Source organism: Sinohyriopsis cumingii, chromosome 9, assembly GCF_028554795.1.
Source record: "Sinohyriopsis cumingii isolate HCF-2022 chromosome 9, ASM2855479v2, whole genome shotgun sequence".
Classification (NCBI taxonomy): domain Eukaryota; kingdom Metazoa; phylum Mollusca; class Bivalvia; order Unionida; family Unionidae; genus Sinohyriopsis; species Sinohyriopsis cumingii.
The window spans coordinates 12230734-12253374 of record NC_142969.1 but is presented as its reverse complement, the minus strand read 5'-3'; the positions used below and the strand labels follow the sequence as shown (position 1 = coordinate 12253374).

The 22641-nt window shown below is 35.0% G+C and overlaps 1 protein-coding gene across 2 annotated transcripts in view; it reads right to left on the bottom strand.

The window, feature by feature from the left end:
* Window positions 1–22641, bottom strand: part of LOC149791274 (uncharacterized) — a 102257-nt gene that overhangs the window by 63611 nt on the left and 16005 nt on the right. For both annotated transcript variants that reach the window (XM_089969782.1, XM_089969784.1), the window contains exons 11-22: window positions 22430–22483; window positions 20986–21039; window positions 20263–20316; window positions 19676–19774; window positions 18782–18880; window positions 16363–16506; window positions 13203–13301; window positions 11254–11361; window positions 9285–9338; window positions 7122–7229; window positions 5812–5856; window positions 4402–4455 (exon numbers count right to left, since the gene is read on the bottom strand). In XM_089969782.1, coding sequence (XP_089825908.1) covers window positions 4402–4455; window positions 5812–5856; window positions 7122–7229; window positions 9285–9338; window positions 11254–11361; window positions 13203–13301; window positions 16363–16506; window positions 18782–18880; window positions 19676–19774; window positions 20263–20316; window positions 20986–21039; window positions 22430–22483 — 972 coding nt within the window. The remainder of the gene's footprint in view (window positions 1–4401; window positions 4456–5811; window positions 5857–7121; window positions 7230–9284; window positions 9339–11253; window positions 11362–13202; window positions 13302–16362; window positions 16507–18781; window positions 18881–19675; window positions 19775–20262; window positions 20317–20985; window positions 21040–22429; window positions 22484–22641) is intronic.

Below are 22641 nucleotides of genomic sequence, written 5' to 3'. Positions count from 1 at the left end.
TTACTGATGACATGTTTCATAGGATTATTCCATTTACTGATGACATGTGAAGCATTTGTGGGATTTTTACAATTTCAATACAGTCAAAATCAACAATCAGTTATTGTATTAATGTACAATATTAATCTATACACCAGTTTATTGCCAATCCAGCACTTTCAATCAATCATTTATTTATTCATTTATTTCATCATACATACATAACATGAATTTATCCATTTCTTTTTACCATGACCACCTGATGTGACTTCAAAAAAGATCAAATAAAGGGGTGATGAAAATACAGTTTTTCTATTTCAATTTTATATAAATTGAAATGGCCTTACATATAATATTTTTCAGCAACAACCTAGAAAAAGAATTTCTTATTCATGATGTATACTGTCTGTGCAATGATCAAGAAAATGTAATCATACAAATGTCATGTATATTTAATTTATATTTTGTGATTGACCTTTGTCTAGGACTGAGAGCAGAGTTTTATCTGACCTGACTTTCGTCATGTTTTTACAGATATTTACTAAAACTTGAACAGGCCTAACCTTGTTTACAAGCTTAGAATGTTCTGGAAGTAACTTGTTGACAATTTTGTGGAATTTTCCATCAGAAATAGGGAATTCTAGAACAATCTACTGTGTTGCAGGTCAAGTGAGGTTTGTATATAAAGAGGTTTGGTAAACAGTTTCATATGAATATTTGGGAATCTATGATCATTGTTTGCACTTGCATTCAGATAAAATTCAAGATTTATTTATTGTAATTATTCATTAGAATTACAAAGTGCTCATTAACATTTGGGACTAAGGTACAGCTTTGGGATTATTGAAAAATCATTCAAAGACATTTTGGATTACATCAGTGTGGTACATCAAGACATTCAAGATTATTGGAATTCATTCAAATCATTCTATACTTTTGGACTTGTGATAGGAAAAGAAATGAAAATTGTACTCTTCTTTGAAATTGACTGTATTTTTATTTGGCTTGTTCATCTGCCTTTTCTACATTTAATTTTGAAATACCACTGAAATGAAGGGTTGCCCAGCATGTCATCTGTTTTTGTAAATCCAAAAACATCGGATTCATACCTGACACCATTTTCAAGTTAGAAATCACTCACTGGTATCTCCATTGACACTTTCCCAGCTCCAATAATCTGATTTACTTCCTAATTTTAAAATAAATTGCTTTCATCACTATGATCAGCCATTATTTGCCAAATGAACTTGTCATCTAGAGATGAGCAATGGTGGGAATCAGCCAGTATTTGCCAAATGAACTTGTCATCTAGAGATGGAATGGTGGGAAACAGTCAGTATTTGCCAAATGAACTTGTCATCTAGAGATGAGCAATAGTGGGAATCAGCCAGTATTTGCCAAATGAACTTGTCATCTAGAGATGAGCAACAGTGGGAATCAGTCAGTATTTACCAAGTGAACTTGTCATCTAGAGATGAGCAATAGTGGGGATCAGCCAGTACTTGCCAAATGAACTTGTCATCTTGAGATGAGCAATGGTGGGATACAGTCAGTATTTGCCAAACGAATTTGTCATCTAGAGATGAGTAATGGTGAGGATCAGTCAGTATTTGCCAATGAATTTGTCATCTGAGCAATGGTGAAAATCAGCCTGTATTTGCCAAAGGAACTTTTCATCTAGAGATGAGCAATGATGGGGATCAGCCAGTATTAGCTAAATGAACTTGTCATCTAGAAATGAGCAATGATGGGAATCAGCAAGTATTTGCCAAATGAACTTGTCATCTAGAGATGAGTAATGGTGGGAATCAGCAAGTATTTGCTGAATGAACTTGTCATCATCTGAGCAATGGTGGGAATCAGCCAGTATTTGCCAAATGAACTTGTCATCTAGAAATGAGCAATGATGGGAATCAGCAAGTATTTGCTGAATGAACTTGTCATCATCTGAGCAATGGTGGGAATCAGCCAGTATTTGCCAAATGAACTTGTCATCTAGAAATGAGTAATGGTGGGAATCAGCCAGTATTTGCCAAATGAACTTGTCATCTAGAAATGAGCAATGGTGGGGATCAGCCAGTATTTGCCAAATGAACTTGTCAGCTAGAAATGAGTAATGGTGGGAATCAGCCAGTATTTGCCAAATGAACTTGTCATCTAGAAATGAGCAATGGTGGGAATCAGCCAGTATTTGCCAAATGAACTTGTCATCTAGAGATGAGTAATGGTGGGAATCAGCAAGTATTTGCCAAATGAACTTGTCATCTAGAGATGGGTAATGGTGGGAATCAGCCAGTACTTGCCAAATGAACTTGTCATCTAGAAATTAGCAATAGCAGGAATCAGCTATTATTTGCCAATGAACTTGTCAGCTAGAGATGAGCAATGGTGGGAAACAGCCAGTATTTGTCAAAGAACTTGTCTCTCTTGAGAACAGCAGAAATCAGCCAGTATTTGCCAAATGAACTAGTCATCTAGAGAATAGAATGGATGGGAATCAGCCATTATTTGCCAATTAACTTGTCATATAGAAATTAGCAATGGTGTGAATCAGCCATTTTGGGTCTTACAGAGAGCCCATATTATAAATGTGCATTTGTAAAGCTTCCTTGGTGCAAGGTTCAAACTATAACAAAATGCTTGTTACAGGGCCCAAATGTGCCAATGGAATTTAGTTTAATAACCATTTATATCAAACAGTTACAAAAAAGACACATTAACACAACTGCTACAATATTTCTACCTGCCTGACTTACAACAATCACTTTAAGGATGAATGGTGAAATCAAAAAGAATGCACAACTTGAACCTAATTTCTGGAAGTTCTTGAGCATCATCGATTTCCAAGTGTGCAAATTCATATAAAGTTTGCATTTCCAATCACCTCATTAATATGCATGAGTCTCACTCATTATCAAACTTGTCCAAGATCTTAATGGTATAAGCATATGTTCCAAATTTGATCCAAACCAGATCATATATATTGTCTCTGGAATGGCAACAACCTAAGCCAATCAGATGCAAGATTACTTCATTAGCCAATCAGATGCAAGATTACCTCACTAGCCAATCAGGTGCACAAACACCTCATTAACCAATCCACTGGAAGATTACCTCATTAATATATATGGATTTCACTCATTACTGAACTAGTCTAAGGCTCTCATCATCAAAATACTTATTCCAACTTTGATCAGACCAGAAATAAACTCCAAAGTGGTAACAAACACTTGTTGAATGACTGACAACCATGACTTATGGCCAGGTAAGCAACAAACTGAAACCCCTCAGTGCCAGAAACCTTTCTGTCCAATACGATAAAATTTTGTTTAGCAGCTGTTTAGAAGAAATTATCACAAGTTTTTTTTACTGTTACTAACATCAGCCATATTTGATGGTGGATCAACATAACTGGCATAATTCTGAAAGGCCTTTGTACAACAATATTATGTCAAATTAGGTCAAATTCTGTTAAGCATGTTTAAAAGAAGTAGTTCGTAGTTTTTTCTATTTATGGCCATAACAGTCAAATGAATGGAAAATCAGCAATATTTGTATAAATTTGGAAGCCCTTTATCCAGCGCCATTTGGAAAAGCTTGGAAGCCATATATTCCAGAATGCTTTCTGTCAGCGCCATTTGGATAAGCTTGGAAGCCCTTCATCCCAGGATGCTTTCTGCTTTCTGTCAAATTTGGTTAACTGCTTTTCAGCAATTTTGGCAAAGGCATTTTTTAACTATTTTATTTTTATGTAAGCATGGCCATATTTGATGGAGGATTGGCAAGATTTGTTCAAATCTGAAAGTTCATTTATGCCAGAATGCTCTCAGCTAAGTATGCCAGAATGCTCTCAGTTAAGTATGCCAGAATGCTCTCAGCTAAGTATGCCAGAATGCTCTCAGTTAAGTATGCCAGAATGCTCTCAGCTAAGTATGCCAAAATGCTCTCAGCTAAGTATGCCAGAATGCTCTCAGCTAAGTTTGTTTAAAATTGATTCAGTGATTTTTGAAAAGAAATTAAAAATATCAATCATTGACAGACAATGGAAGAAGCCTGATATATAAAGCATGCAAAATGCAGAACCATATCATAAGCTCAATTAATCTTCTGACCAGATAAGCAAAAAGAATTTGGATATTACACATGAGTGTTTTGTATGTGAAGCAAGAAAACCTTTCCAACACATTTGGTAACATGAAAATATAAGTGTATTTTCTGGCAGGTCCAGATTTCTCAAGATTCTATCCAACACATGATTTGGTAACATGAAAATATAAGTGTACTTACTGGGGGGTCCATATTTTCTATGATCCTATCCAACACATTCAGGAACATGAAAATATAAGTGTACTTACTGGGGGTCAAGATTTCCCATGATCCTATCCAACACATTGGGAAACATGAAAATATAAGTGTACTTACTGGGGGTCCAGCTTTCCCAACATCTCCATCTGGTCCTGGTGCTCCTGATGGGCCCTAGAAATAGAAATAAGTGCAAATTAGAGTTGTTTCCAATTAGAGAAAATGGTACCAAATCCCATCAGTTGCCAGTTACTAATGAAGCAGATGTATATGATCTCCCTTGGATACACGTTCTGAGAGGGTGTGCCTATATTTTGATCATGTAAGCAATATCATAGAAATGTATTTGACTTCAAAAACTGGTTTCCTCTTAAAATAAATTAGTTAATTATAATAGTTTAGAAGAATAGGCAGATGGAAGGCATTATTGTATATTACCCTCTAACTGACCCTGTTTCTGATCTCTTAATCTGTTTACTCAATGGTTGCCGATCACTAATATCAGAGTCCCCTCTGCCTACTCATCTAGGATTTTCTCTAGTATCCTAATTAATTTACCCCATGGTTAACCCTGTTTCTTGTCTCCTAATTAATTTACCCCATGGTTGACCCTGTTTCTTGTCTCCTAATTAATTTACCCCATGGTTGACCCTGCATGTTGTCTCCTAATTAATTTACACAATTATAGACTCTTTCCATTGTCTCCTAATGAATTTACCCTGTGGCTGACCCTGTCTCTGGTCTCCAATTTATTTACCTCAAGATTGACCCTGTCTCTTGTCTCTGAGTCCCCTCAACCTTCTCCTCTGGGATTTACCCTTGTCTCCCAATCCATTTACCCCAAGGTAGACTCTGTATCTTGTCTCCAGATTAATTTACCCCATTATTAACCCTCTATCTTGTCTCCAAGTTAATTTATCCCATTGTTAACCCTCTATCTTGTCTCCAAGTTAATTTATCCCATTGTTAACCCTCTATCTTGTCTCCAAGTTAATTTACCCCATTGCTAACCCTGTATCTTGTCTCCAAATTAATTTCCCCCATTGCTAACCCTCTCTCTTCTCCAAATTAATTTACCCCATTGTTAACCCTCTATCTTGTCTCCAAATTAATTTACCCCATTGCTAACCCTTTATCTTGTCTCCAAAATAATTTACCCTGTAGTTGACCCTTTCTCAGAAATCCAAATTAATTTACCTCATTGTTGATCCTGTCTCTTGTCTCCGAGTCTCCTAACTAATTTACCTCTTGGGTTTACAGACAAATGAATGTACAGATAGATAAAAGGTAATACAGTATCCCAGATACGTTTAAAAACAGTGTTCAGATAAGAAATTATAAATATTAAGTTATTTCTGTGCGAAATGAATAATAGAGCAACCATCACAAATTCCAATGCTTTTCACACTCTGCCAAATCTGAAACTCTATCCACATTTCACCCTCTTCTTCAACCCCCATCTCCCCCAATTTCCTGGGTTATAAACATGACATTAAACTGATCATCTACCTTTTAACAGTTCCGACTTACCCTTTCTCCCTGAGGACCTGGTGGTCCTGGTCTTCCACTTTCTCCCTAAAACAAAGATAACACTGACTTTATTCAAGCTGGAATTAGTGGTATGGTAAATGTACATTATCAAAGGATCATAGCTGGCAACAGTACATTATAACTGAAGGATGATCATAGACATAGAAATGTTATATGATGAATTAATGATTCTTTTGTGGAGATTTCCCTTTAATAGTAGTTTTACTACTTTTCCTTCAAATTAATTATATTAATAGTGGAGGAACAGTCAAGGTCATCTTTGTCCACCATGTATAGCTTATAGTGTGCTTAAAAATGGCATTAAAACAACAACAACAACATTCAAGGTGGTCACTACTTTCAGGTTTAATTTACCTTAATTTGAGTTGTCACCCTTGACATATAAATTTGATTGAAAGGTCATTAGGTCTATCCTTTGTTACTAATTTTAGTAAAACCATAAAACTAAATACAAATATTTTACCATAATTAAGATGCACATACTTGTACCAGATGACCCCTTGTACCCCTCCTCTCTTTTTATAAAAATATATGCATGAGTGTAATTCCCAACTTCCCAAAGCTATGCAAGGGGATCATGATGGATCAAAATTCTGAGTGTCATGCACATCTTGTGATCACTCTGATCATATCCTTAAGTTGTATGCCTCTATATCAATAGTATTGAAGGATTTCACACAGACACACACACACACACACACACACATAAAGTGCAATAACTCAGACAAAACTTTAAGGAGTTCAGTGATTTGTCTATTTATACATCTTGAAATGGTGCTTACCATAACATTTACTAAGTTTCATGGTAATCCATCAAAAAAATGTGAAATTAGTTGTGTACACAAAATATTGTCATATACTGCATTTCAGCTGAAATCAAAGAATTAACTTGAAGAAAAACTGCAGAAACAAAGTGATTTATTGACATGTGGGTCTTTGGCTGATGACCAGCTGATGACCACAGTAATTACCAAGTTTCATAAAATTTCATCTAAAAAAACAATGGGACCTGTTGTAGTAACAATGTTATGAACAATGATTGAACTTACTGACAAACATGTAGATTCCTACATACTCCTGACTGTAGACGGTACAACATGGATTTCTTTATAATTTGGATCAGCTCGTATTTCAAAACTTCTAAGGGAGAATTAAAAGAAACTCTACTAAACTTTATAAATACAGAAGGAACTGTTTTTCTTCATCTTTTGATCTGTCCAGACAGAAATTGTGGAACCAAAAGTACCTGCAAACATTTTTAAACTCTCCCTCTCTCTCTCACTACATACTGGTGGACCAATGCTTCCTGTCTCCCCTGGTGGTCCTGGTTCTCCATCTTGTCCTGGATTTCCAGGTTCTCCCATGCTGCCAGGCAATCCCCTGTCTCCTGGATTACCCTGGAAAAATATATACAAGTGGTAGCTATTTCTATGTCAATCTGTCCACCTCTCTGCTTATATCTGTCTGTGTTTCCATTTATCTATATTTCTTTTAATCTATCTTTCTATTTCCCTACCTACCTAGCTCCAAGTTTTCAATCTGTTGATATTTATTGAAATTTATATACTCAATCTATGACTACAATATAATATGTAAAAATAGTCTGAATTAATTTTTTCAGTGTACCAAAGTTTTGTTTTTGACTTAAAATAGTTGTATTTTCATATGTTGCTTAGAGACAAAAAAAATATTTTGAACATTCTTAATCTGTTCTCAATCTCTCTATTGCATGAACTGAAATGCTTGTATTACCAATGTGTTCTCAGTCTTTCTGTTGCATGAACTGAAATGCTTGTATTACCAATGTGTTCTCAGTCTTTCTGTTGCATGAACTGAAATGCTTGTATTACCAATGTGTTCTCAGTCTTTCTATTGCATGAACTGAAATGCTTGTATTACCAATGTGTTCTCAGTCTTTCTGTTGCATGAACTGAAATGCTTGTATTACCAATGTGTTCTCAGTCTTTCTATTGCATGAACTGAAATGCTTTATTACCAATGTGTTCTCAGTCTTTCTATTGCATGAACTGAAATGCTTGTATTAGCATCGTTTTAATAACAATAATAATCCTTATTCTTTGTAACATGTCACAGGATCACATGTAAGAAAATATTGTACAACAACAAAACATAACAATGCTAAGATTAAAACACTCATTCTCTACAGCTGCAAGACAAAGAGCAGAATTATGTAATGTAATGATAATACTAATTCTATCCATAAAGCTGTTGAACTTAACGTAATTTGCATTAGAGCTAATGTTCAAATGTAAATGACTATTTCTCAAATTATCCTATATGGGACATTTTAACAACAAAATGAATCATACATGGGACATTTAGCACAAAATTATCCTACATGGGATATCTGACAACAAATTATCCTACATGGGACATTTAACACCAAATTATCCTAGATGGGATATCTAACACCAAATTATGCTACATGGGACATTTGACAACAAATTATCCTACATGGGACATTAAACACCAAATTATTCTACATGGGACATTAAACACCAAATTATCCTTCATGGGATATCTGACAACAAATTATCCTACATGGGGCATTTAACAACAAATTATCCTATTGGTATTACAAAACACAAACCAAATGTTTTATTTTCAGTGAACTCAGTAAAATGCCAATGAAAGTAGTACAATATAGAGAATCATTAAAACAACTATGGTAAAGAATGTAGCATGTGTCTGGAATGCTTCTTTAATTATTATTATTATTAATATTATTATTATTATTATTATTATTATTATTATTATTATAGAAAATGATTAAATTATATAAAACGAAACTTCACTAAACTTGCTGGGCACTGCTAGGACAACCAATTTTTGCCATTTTCAAACCTCGCTTAGAGAAAGGGCTTTGCAGCTATAGCCCTACCTTATTTTGTAGCCCAAAGTTTATATAATAACAGCTTTATTGTTCAAGGATCAATCTATAAACAATATTATTCTCTGCCCAGCAATACACACAATAACAACTTCAAGTGACCTCCCCAACCCACTTTTCCTGAATCAGCAGAAAATCATGCTGCCCAGCAGTTTTAATACATTGATCCAGGTGTCTAATAAATGCACTCAGTTTAAATTTTGGAAGCCAGAATGTTTTGCAGTTTGATTATGCAAGTGCTTGAAACAAGCATCTTGTCAAATGGTGTTTATTACATCTTTTTTCTACCAACACAATGTTTATTACATCTTATCTGCTGTCTGTGTTTATTACATTTTATCTACTTCAAAAGCAGTGCTTACTACATTTTTATCTGGTGTCAAATGGTGGTCATTTTGTGATGTTATTCTCTAATATGATAGAGAGTTTGCCAGATTGTACCTTAGATATAACTTTACCTCATCTATAAAAAGGGTCACTTTAAAAATCCAATAAACAACTTCATTAAAGGTGAGCACTGTATATGAATCATATTACTTACTCTTTCTCCTACAAGTCCAGGTGCCCCTATGGGTCCTGATTCTCCTCTTTCTCCCTAAATGAAAGAAATTTTAAATATATTGATTATACATGGAAATACTGAAGTCCTAAATATATAATTTTTGTGTGCTGGCTTATGCTCAATGCACACCGAACGTCTGACAGTATAAATTGATTGTCTTATTGTAATGGCACTTTCAATACATTGCTGAATATATCATGCTTAGGAAATGGGGGTTAAGTGCCTTTCCAAAGGATACACTGAGGAAATGGGAATTAAGTACCTTTCCAAAGGATACACAAGGGAAATGGGAGTTAAGTACCTTTCCAAAGGATACACCAGGAAATATGTAGTTAAATAACTTTCCAAAGGATACACTGAAGAATAGGAGTTATTTGCCTTTCCCAAGGATACAGTGAGGAAATGGGGGTTAAGTGTCTTTCCAAAGGATACACTGAGGAATGGTATTTAAGTACCTTTACAAAAGGATACACTGAGCAAATTGGAGTTAAGTACCTTTCCAAAGGAAACACTAAGGAAATGGTGGTTAAGTGCCTTTCCAAAAGAAACACTGAGGGAGGCAGCCAACTTGAGCAAGCCTGGACAGGTATCAAACCTGCAATCCTATGATTACAAGTCTGATGCTGTACCAAGTTACTGCAGCTCCTGCAAATAGCAATGGCTTTAAATTCTATGGCACACAGCCATATCACCATTATTTGAGCATCAGATCAATCATTACATGTTTTTTTTTATTTGCTTACTGAGCAAAATGAATCAAATCAAATTATTTGGCCTTAAAAGTTATGAAAATTTGATTCATATTCAATAGATTTCTTCATGGCTGGAAAATCTTAAAGTAATCTAGTTGTCCGAAATCAAAAATGTCCATGAACATTTTTTTTAAAAATAATGTTCCTTTACCTTAAATAGACATGGTCCATGTTCCTTTACCTTAAATAGACACGGTCCATGTTCCTTTACCTTAAATAGACATGGTCCATGTTCCTTTACCTTAAATAGACATGGTCCAAATTATTCACATGAACCTAAGTACCAAATGTTAAAGCAGCTGGCAGAGTAATCTGGGTTACTAGGTTAATTACTGACAAATTGTATTTGAACCCATTGAATAGGTTTTCAGGAAATGGTGCTTGAAGATTGATTCATTATGAGAAATAGTTATTTTTGAAGGTCATCTACTTTAAGTATCTGCAGCCATATTTGGTCTAATTCTTCAGTTGTTGTGAAAATATAAATTTAACAGACCTTAATGCCAGGATGCTTCCTTTTAAATTTCGTGTTAAGTGGATTTTGCTAAGAGTCATTGAAAAGTTGTCTATTTTCTGTAACAGAAGCCTACTGGGTGACAAATCCACATCACTGTAAGAAGGCTGAAAGCCCTTCCAGGTCAAGATACTTTCTATTAGTCAAAATTGTTGAGAAGTTTGTGAAAAAGAAGTCATTCAGCATTTAATCTATTTTCAGTAACAATGTACATACTGGATAGCAGATTGAAATTACTTATAAAACTCTGCAATGTATTTATATGCTAGAATGCTCTGTCAAATTTGGTAAAATTTTACTGGTTGTTGTTCGATGAGATATTGTTAAAAAGTTTTGATTTCAAGTAACTGCAGCCAAATAAAATGGCAGATAAGCATATTTGGACAAACCTTTAAAATCTGATGTCAATGGACAACAAGATGATGAAAAAAGGGTCTCAATACATAGCCTTTCAAGGCTCTCCCCAGTTCAGTCAATTAATAGATATAGTGCACTCCCTTGGTCCAATCAATTCAAAAATAATGTTCTCTTCCCTCATCAAATCCATCAATAGATATAGTGCTCTCCCCTGGTCCAATCAACTACTAACAACAGTATCAAAATTTATTTTTTCACATTTATATTAAATTATGCTTTAAGTAATTTAAATGTCACAGTCAGGGTGAAAATGAATGCAAGTTACCCTTTTTCCCTCTGGGCCAGGTGGACCTGGCTGTCCCCTTTCTCCCCCAGGTCCTGGGACTCCTTTGATTCCACGTTCTCCCTTGTATCCTTGATCTCCTGGCTCACCCTGAATACAAGAACAACATAAATTGTTAGGTACTTTTAAAAAATGACAGTAGACCCATGGTTGAACCTAGCCTGTTTTAGTAGGGCAATGCACCTGCCTCTCCATGTTCTTCCTTGCACCCTACCTTCCTTGAATGCTGCCCTGTCATAATCTCCAGATGTTCAATATATTGCTTCTGCAGTAACATTTGACATGTGCACTCTGGGCATCAACCTCTCATCATTTAACATTTGACAAGTGCACTCTGGGCACCAACCTCTCATCATTTAACATTTAACATGTGCACTCTGGGCATCAACCACTCATCTTTTAGCATTTAACATGTGCACTATGGGTATCAACCTCTCATCATTTAACATTTTACATGTGCACTCTGGGCATCAACCTCTCATCATTTAACATTTGCACTCTGGGCATAAACCTCTCATCATTTAACATGTGCACTCTGGGCATCAACCTCTCATCAATTAACATTTGACAAGTGCACTCTGGGCATCAACCTCTCATCATTTAACATTTGACAAGTGCACTCTGGGCATCAACCTCTGATCATTTGACATTTGACAAGTACACTCTGGCATCAACCTCTCATCATTTAACATTTGACAAGTGCACTCTGGCATCAACCTCTCATCATTTAACATCTGACAAGTGCACTCTGGCATCAACCTCTCATCATTTAACATTTGACAAGTGCACTCTAGGCATCAAACTCTCATCATTTAACATTGGATATGCACTATGGGCATCAACCTCTCATCATTTAACATTTGACATGTGCACTCTGGCATCAACCTCTCATCATTTAACATTTGACAAGTGCACTCTTGGCATCAAACTCTCATCATTTAGCATTTAACATGTGCACTCTGGGCACCAACCTCTCATCATTTAACATTTGACATGTGCACTCTTGGCATCAACCTCTCATCATTTAACATTTGACATGTGCACTCTGGGAATCAACATTTCATTAACTTATTTTTCACTTGCACTTAAGGCTGCAAAATTTACCAACTAGCAATCTAAGGGTAACACTGCTTCATACATTATTTCCCCATGATACCATAACCTTATACCCCCACAATGGGCAACCAGCACCCTACACTGCCTAGTGGTGAGGGCAACATCACTACAAACATGAGTTCTCTCATGATAACCTCATCACCCACCCACCATCTGATGGGCTACCAGCCCACTCACCATCCGATGGGCTACCAGCTCACCCACCATCCGATAGGCTACCAGCCCACCCACCATTTGATGGGCTACCAGCCCACCCACATGATGGGCTACCAGCACCCTGATCTTGCTAGTGGTCTGAGGGAATCACTACTGCATGATTATCATGTGATAGCTCCATATTCCACTGATGGGCAACCAGTAGTCTGCACTTACCATTGATCTCAGGGCAATGCCGTTTCAACAGTAATCCTCTCATCTGCAATCAGCACCCTGCATTTGCCAGCAGTCAGACTGCAAAACTGATGCATAATGATTCTCCCAATATGACAGTCCAATCTTTACATAATTTGGATGAAGTTTTATTCAAGAGTACTGTTGTGTTGACAAGTTTACCATTTCTTTTAAAGGTGTGCATGATGGGACCCCCTGGATATATCATTGGAAATGAATGTGTATTAATCTATTTCTCCTATTCAATCTTTTTTGTTAAACTTTTGTCAATACCGTAGTTCCTTTAAACACTTACTTCCCCATTCTTGCTTTCAGCAACTTTCCTCTTTCAGAAGAATATCTCACTTGCCTACTTCCATAAATAATATACGAATAAATTTTAAGAAAAGGTAAATAAAAAAAATAAAAGAAAACATTGAACATACTGGTGATCCCTTTGGTCCCATTAATCCAGGGCTTCCATCCAGACCTGATGGCCCTCTGGCTCCTGGAAATCCTGGTGGTCCTGCCGGGCCAGGATCTCCCTGAAATAAATGGCAAACTTTACTGAACTTGACATATATGTATGAAGGAAGGAACTTACATTCATACCTACATGTCCTTCAGACATTGATATATATACCAGACATATCTGAAGGGTCAGATTTTAGACCAAACCATAAATTACCCAAATCAAATGAGATATGAAACTCAAAATCAGACTGGTTTTGAGTTCCATGCCTTAACCAAGCTTGGGAGTAGACCATTCATGTCTTAACCAAGCTTGGGAGTAGACCATTCAATAATTCATGGGTAAAAAGGTATTGTCAATAAACAGTCAAGTCAATTTCTGACTGACAGATCATTAATTTATAACAGACAGACAAAAGTCAATTTCTGAATGACAGATGAGTCAATTTCATAATAACAGATGAATGAATACTATAAATTTACTAATTTTCCTGGGGTACATATTTTCATGGAGTACAAAATTTTACCGATTTCAAGGGTGCCACTAACCATGAATTTAATAACTTAATGAATAATGTTCTTTCTGTGTAAACAACAAGACTATCTTCCAAATCCACAAATTTACCATACATATTTGCTTACAAGCCAGCTGCAATTGTGAACTGCACAGACCCACATCTGCCACTGCATAATGTGCTGGTAGATCTGATCCTCTGCAGTTTGTCTGGAGTAATCAGTATTGCAAATAGCACAGACCCTGATATGCCATTTCATTGTGCAATGGCAGATCAGAGTCTATATTGTTTGCAGTTGGACTTGACTAACAAGCTATAATATACAGCAAGTACAGATGAAAATGTCTTATTTTTCTTACCAAACCATGAAAATTCATACCCACAAAAATAAATGAATCAAAAGTAAATGAAATACACTGTATACATCTGAAAAAAGGATATTGCTAATTATTCCTTTGTGCTTACACAAGAACAGAAAAGACAAATCAAGTTGAATTGTAACAAAAGACCCTTCCATTCCTACAAATTTTACTCTTCTGTTCCAAGACAATATCCGTCAATCAGTGGCGTCGCTAGGGGGGTGCGGGGGGTGCGGACCGCACCAGGTAACACCATCTCAGAGGGGTGACACCAAAATGAAAAATTGCAAATTTTACAGAGCACACACTGCTCGGTTTAGTCGGATTTCATAAGCAGATAACCGATCATAGTTAAATACATGACTAGCAGGCACAGCAGTGGCGTCGCTAGGGGGATGCAGGGGGTGTGGACTGCACCGGGTGACACCATCAGAGGGGGTGACACCAAAATGACATTACTAAGGATTCTGTATGATCTGTTATGGAAGGAGGACCATGGGGGTGACACCATGAGCTACCACACTGGGTAACACCAACCCGAGCAACGCCACTGCCATCAATGTCACATGTAACCTAACAAAGCAAATATGAGAAGTGACTTGTGTACATCCACATGATGTGATGCTGATGTGTGAATTCTGACTACATTTTAATAAATAAAAAGACTGCATTGGATTTTAAGGAGTTTTTAGAAACTAATAATATAAGTTGATACTTTATATCAGTGGGAATTTGTTACATATTCTCACTATCTGTAGTAAGTATAACAATATCTAGGTATTACCTATGGCAAGACTTCATTGCCTATATGTAATTACCATAATGTGACCTAGGAATAACCAACAGTTAGAATTCATTGCCTAATTGTAATTACCTTAATGTGTCCTAGGAATAACCAACAGTTAGAATTCATTGCCTATATGCAATTACCCTAATGTGATCTAGGAATTGCCAACAGTTAGAATTCACTGCCTATTCGTAATTACTTTAAGATAATCTAGGAATAACCAATAGTTAGAATTCATTGCCTATATATAATTACAATAATGTGATCTAGGTATAACCAACAGTTAAAGTTCATTGTCTTTTGTAATTACCATAAGGTAAACTAGGTGTTAAGCACAGTTAGAATTAATTTCCTATATGTAATTACCATAATGTGACCTAGGAATAACCAACAGTTACAATTCATTGTCTTTTGTAATTACCGTAAGGTAAACTAGGTATTACCAACAATTAAAATCCATTGCCTATTTGTAATTACCATAATGTAATATATGTGTTAAGCACAGCTAGAATTCACTGCAACATATATTTGTCTGTGCTCCTTCAAAGTTGTATGGCCAAAATACATGTATGTGATGTAATTACCATAGGTGAGATGAACCTTAAATGCATATATTCAGTCATTTATAATATGTACATGCAATAAATGATTTTCTTAAAACTGAATCCCCTCTTGTAAATGTAACAAATAATTTCCCTGAAACTGAATTCCCTCTTGTAAATGTAACAAATAATTTCCCTGAAACTGAATTCCCTCTTGTAAATGTAACAAATAATTTCCCTGAAACTGAATTCCCTCTTGTAAATGTAATAAATAATTTCCCTGAAACTGAATTCCCTCTTGTAAATGTAATAAATAATTTCCCTGAAACTGAATCCCCTCTTGTAAATGTAAGAAATAATTTCCCTGAAACTGAATTCCCTCTTGTAAATGTAACAAATAATTTCCCTGAAACTGAATTCCCTCTTGTAAATGTAACAAATAATTTCCCTGCAACTGAATTCCCTCTTGTAAATGTAATAAATAATTTCCCTGAAACTGAATCCCCTCTTGTAAATGTAACAAATAATTTCCCTGAAACTGAATTCCCTCTTGTAAATGTAACAAATAATTTCCCTGAAACTGAATTCCCTATTGTAAATGTAATAAATAATTTCCCCAAAAGTGAATCCCCTAATTTACATGTGATTAAAAGATTTCCAGAAAAGTGAATCACCTATTCCTACATGTGTTTCTCACTTCAAAGTAATGATCCATTGTGATTCAATTCCACTTTTTGAATAAACATACATGCAAACCAATGCTTATCAAATTTATAAGGGAATAATGACTAGGACAAAGTCTAATTAATTCAAATTTCAAACTTAATTCTTTTAAGAACCATAACAAAAACTGCTTGCTAACATTAGCTGGTATGAAATCACTAGGAGCAATGATTCAACAAATTCAACTTAAGCCTGGACGAACTATGTACCTGAGCTCCCTTTTCTCCATCCCTGCCTGGCATTCCATTGGGTCCAGAAAGTCCAGAATCTCCTGGGGGTCCAGGTATTCCATTGTCACCTCGTGCTCCTTGAGGCCCAGCTGATCCCTTGGGACCTGGGGAACCTGCTTCACCCTGAGGAATAATAACAATTATGATAGTGCTAACAAAAATATTAATGACAAAAATAATGATAAATATGATATAAAGAAAGAATTATTATGACGATAGTGATGAAAATAAAAAGACAGAAGTAATAAGTACATCAATGATGAAGATAAGAAGAGGATAACTAAATACATAGTATGAGCTTAAAGATGCCATATTTTTTGTGGGTTTTGCTTTTTTAGGGTTTGGAGTCATGCAGTATAACATGCCATTCCTGATAGTTCTGATGGGGGTGGGTGTCCCCCCATTAGAATTATTAAGATTGATTTATTACGTTAAGTCTACAGGGTTAGCAGAAATACATAGAGGATACCAGACTGTTTGGGTCTGTTTACAACCTTGCCTAATATGTTTACTCCAGCATGGAATTTAAAAAATGAAAATGAAAAAGGTGATGGAGGACAACCTATTGGTCGACTTAAGGTCATGTAATATTTAGTAGTATCTAAGTACAAAGTTTCACTTTAAGGTACTGTGTCAGACTCATTATCTATCAATTTACTACATCTCCAGATGTAAAAGTTGATACAAATCTTGAGATATTGTGAACATCTTTGTATTTTGTCTACAATATGTGTTTGCATGTGATTGAATTAACTACAAGACACCACAAGATGTGTTTGTGTACACTTGACTTAAAGACAAGATGACTATAAGAGACCACAGTATGTGTCTGTGTATGCTTCAGTTAACTAGAAGATGACTACAAGAAATAAAAAAGATGACAACAAGAGACTACAAGATGTGTTTTGCATACTTCAATTAATTACAGTATAACTATAATATACCACAAGATGACTACAAGAGATCACAAGATGTGTTTTGTATACTTCAGTAAAGTACAGGCTGACTACAAAATAAAACAAGATGACTACAAGATGTTTTGTATACTTCAGTAAAGTACAGGCTGACTACAAAATAAAACAAGATGACTACAAGAGATCACAAGATGTGTTTTGTATACTTCAGTAAAGTACAGGCTGACTACAAAATAAAACAAGATGACTACAAGAGATCACAAGATGTGTTTTGTATACTTCAGTAAAGTACAGGATGACTACAAGATAACACAAGATGACTACAAGAGATCACAGGATGTGTTTTGTATACTTCAGTAACATACAGGCTGACTACAAAATAAAACAAGATGACTACAAGAGACCACAAGATGTGTGTTGTATACTTCAGTAAAGTACAGGATGACTACAAGATACAAGATGACAACAAGATAACACAAAATGTGTTTTGTATACTTCAATTAACAACACGATGACTACAACATACAAGATGACAACAAGAAAACTACAGGATACATCAAGACACGTTTGGGTACTACAAGACAGAAAATTCACAAAATGATAATTTATCCTCCAATCAGGCCTGCATATACATGTACCTTGAATGTACATCAATTGTGATCATGACTTTCTTAACAAAACAAGAAATATATGTTGTGAAAATTGTGTAATCACAGAATTATTTTCTACTCATGTCAGCTGTTGGTTGGTTTCTTTCATGCGGTTTGGTATCCATTGTTTTTGTTATTTGAATTAAACAAAAAGAAAAATGTATAAAATAAAATGGTGTGGTGGATGGATTGATTGTTTATTCTTCAGAACTTGTATAAAATCACATTCCTCTTAGGTTATTTTTCACTACACTCCTGTTGCAAATTATATTTGTTGTAATAAAAAACACTTGTGCACATACAAAAAACATCTTGCAGTCATCTTTAAATATCTTGTGGTTAACTAAAGTACCATGAAAGATCAAAGATATGAAACAGTAAATACTGACACTTTCAGCCTAAATTTCAACTCAGAATTCAATGTACAATAAAGCCTCAACATTCATTTACAACCACTGACTGAATCTCTTTAACTACCGGGTAAGTTTTCTAAAATTTTCATCTTAATGGGTTACATGGGAGTAAAGCTTCTGATAGTCTATGATTCCAAAGATGGTCAAAGACTACTGATGATAGAAAAATTATAATAAAATTTTAAGTGATCAAGCATTATTGCAGATCAAGTAATTTTGTATTATATATATCAAAGTCAACCGAAAATTTACTCATGCAGAAGGTCAAACTATATATCGTCTGCTTTTGCACAGTGAACATTAAATTAAGAATGTAAGCATGTTTTAGAGGTATAATCGATGCCAGAAAATTCATATCCTGCATATCAATGCTTTAAAAGTTACTGATCAAAATTAGTTCTTTTATAAGCATTCTACATACCTTCATTCCTGGCATCCCTGGAAAACCAGGAGCCCCAGGCATACCTATTGCTCCAGGGGATCCGGCAGGGCCAGGCAGTCCGTCCACTCCCCTCAAACCCTGTGAAGAAATAAAATAAATAATTATCTATTTAGCTAACGGCAACATTTAGATCATGTATTCATGTAATGGAAGTTATCTAGAGGCAACATATTCAATATTTATTTTTATAATATAGAATGTCATCATCTACAAATAAAACAAAAGTAAACAAGGGCAAAAAGAACAAGTTTTAGAAGAAGAAAAAACATTATGATGAGTCAGGAAAAACTTCCAAAAGGATTCTAAATTCTGTCATTTGTGTCTTGTTTATTGGACATCAGAATGAATGTAACTTGTAGACTGATAAAAGCCTTTCAAAGAAAGATATGTAGAAATTAACAATGACAAGAAAATAGACAACTTGCTGTAAGGGAGAAAATAGAAAACAGCAAACTAGGTTATCTAATGGTTTTCTTATCCTGTAAAATTTGATGCTACTCTTCCAAAATTTCAGTCATTTTGGTATTGTGTGAAATTTCACTAATTTCTTCATGTCATGTCACAGTTTGGATATTCACCATTTACCTGACAAGCATTTTTTGGGGTGCTTTATGGCACAGCAACACAAACAGGTTATTATTTTTTAACGCCAAGGCAACTGAAGTAAAGTATCTTGCCCATGGACACCCCACAATATGCCAGTCTGGGTTAAAATGATGGTAGGATTTAAACCAACACCATTTTTGTTGTGAACCTAGCACTCAGCCACCACAAGGAAAGAAGGGGAATGTAAAAAATTATGAAACTAAATGGAAATATGAAAGAGAGAGAGAGAGAGGTGGGGAGGGAGGGAGGGGGATGGAAGATGCATACCAGTCCTCCAGGTAACCCGTCAGGTCCACGGTCTCCCATGGCACCTCGAGCTCCTTGCATTCCTGGCGCTCCAGATGGTCCTGGGTTTCCTGTAGCTCCCTGACCACAACAAAAGTAATTACAGCAATTAGATTAACGATTACTATTTCTGATTACTAGTATTATGCATTCAACCTCATTGATTAGGTATAGATTTAGCATTGGCCTAAACCCTAAGAAACTATTTTTCATTATAGCTACTTTCAGCATTTCAATTATACCATACCCTGGACTTTAATGCAAAAGAACATTTTTGATGAAAATTTTGAAAACTAGCTTAAAGATATTAATGGGAACTATTATCTCAGTCTGGTTAGAATCTGCCCTATATAAAACAAACAAAAACTGGACACATATGCACACTTGCATGCTCAAGAACAAATTACACACATGAGCTCAGGCAGGCACTTCAATTATTGAAAAAGCACCCATGACAAAAATCCAATGGGCAAAACCTGACATGCATAAACATGTTTGCACACAATCACACGCACACATACTTATCAATCACATACACATAAAATACAAGAGTTATTTCTAGTGATTACCTTTTCTCCAGGAGGTCCCTGTTCTCCAGATTTTCCTGGGGGTCCACGGAATCCCTGTTTTAATTCACAAGAGAAATATAACGGATATCTAAATATGGTACATTATCATCAGACTTATTGACTTGTTCACTCAACCACATTTCATGAATGATCCTCAATACTGCAGGTTACACACAAATCTTTATATAATAAAACCTTTGTAAATGTTGTTTGTCAAAGTCCCAAAGAAATATCTCTGACACCTATGTGGTTTTCATTAAGTAGCAAATACTAATTTTTATTGATATAAATTACCCATTTTTGTGCCCAATTATATCAATATTTCAGAATATATTTTTATACCCATTATTGCTATTAAAATACGTTTTACAAATTTACACAAATACAATGTAAATTAAGAATTAATCATTTCTCCTCTACAAGATGCTAGGAATTATGGGTAAAGCCTTGTTCCAGCCAGTCTCAGTTAGTACATGTACTGTGTATATATACTTGACTATACTTACAAGATTACATTGTCAGAGACCCTTGTCCTATATTTTTTGCAAGATTAGTTTCAATTATTTTCCATTTATCACCAGACTTTGCATTTGTAGTAGACTGAATCTTTAGTAGAGTTTGAACTGACTGCTATGTACTGTATTTGAGGATATGATCAAATGCAACAAAAGTGTATTTTTAAAACAAAAATTCAAAATTAACAAAAGAATATAAGATGTGTACCACATGTCCCTTTGGTCCTGGGAGACCTGGTACTCCGGCAGATCCTGCAGGGCCCTGAAAAGGAACATATAATTGATTTTGTTATTTTTTTATGTCGATCAAGAGATAAAGAGAATTCACTCCTACTGTTGTAATTGTGAAAGGCACAAGAAAAACCATATGATATTGTCAAACAGGGTCTTGTTGGGTTTGCAGATCATTGATCCAAAAGTAAAATAATTTGTATTTCATTGATTTTATTATTATTAAACATGGATTTATAAAATTACAGAATCTTGGGAAAAATAGCGCATAGATGGATCAAGTCAGACATTTAGACAAATCAACATACATACATACACACACACACACAGACAGACATACATACATACATACACATACATACATACATACATACATACATACATACATACATACATACATACATACATACATACATACATACATACATATATACATACATACATACATTGTTATGTATATTTAATTTATATTTATTTTAATTGTTTGTTTGCTAGTTTTGTAGGTTTATAATTTAAAAAAATATTCCACTGCATACTATTGTAATGTAACTTTATTTACTGGATTTGACATTTTCCAGAAATTCAGTTTGACCTGACTGTTTTTCATAAACAACTAATAATAGAAACTTTGTATCTAATGATGACCTAGTTCTGGCCTTGATTCAGAATCAATAAGAGTTGAAGTAAATAACTTTTTGTAAACAAAAATGAAATTCTTTCCTAGAGTAAAAATCATTAGTTTTAGTCAAGGCCATACTGTGAGTACGTGATGTTAGGCATGTAAAAAGCTTCTATCTTGTTCTAGAAACATGATCAAATGACCCTTATATGGAAATCTGTTTTGAGTTTTAAATTAGTGTATAACTGTTTTCTACAGAGAATTTGGGCAGTTTTGCTTTAAGCCATTGACACTCAAAGGTATTTTTTGTGACCAGCTTGAGCTGAATTTTTAATTTTTCTTCAAATTATTTGGATTATTTTTCCATGGAAATACTTGTGCTCTAAATGTATTCTTGGACAAAGACAGTTATTGAATTTTATACAGAATTCAAACACTGGAATATTATATTCTGTGATTCAACAATGAACTGTTGACACACCAGTACAATGCTGACCACAGCATGTGCCATCACATTCCATTTTGGATTTCATCATGATTCAAACTCAGTTTAATTAAGACTTTTTATTACTAAGACTTCTATTTTGTAATCCTTGGATTATTCTTGAATTTTTTTGGATTTGATTTGTAAAACAATAAGTTCTTTTTCTCATTTTTACCTTGTTTTTCTCGGGAAATAAATTATTTGTTAAATTTTTACAAAGCTTGTTGTCTTCACTCTTTTCTTGTTACATACATACATACATACAGACAGACAGACATTTCACTGACTGACAGCTCTTACTATATGTGCACACATTACCTTAGGTCCTGGAAGACCTGGTGGTCCAAGTGCACCATTTTTACCCGAATCACCCTGTAAAGAAAATGGCAAGTTTTGAAATTGACTGTCTTAATTTGTTAATATGAAACTGAAGGATAGTATAGTGAAAGACTTAGTCACCCAGCTCACTTCGGTGTTCATTGTTGTGCAGTTGATAGCTAAACCAGGGCATGAGAAAAAGAAGAAAAAAA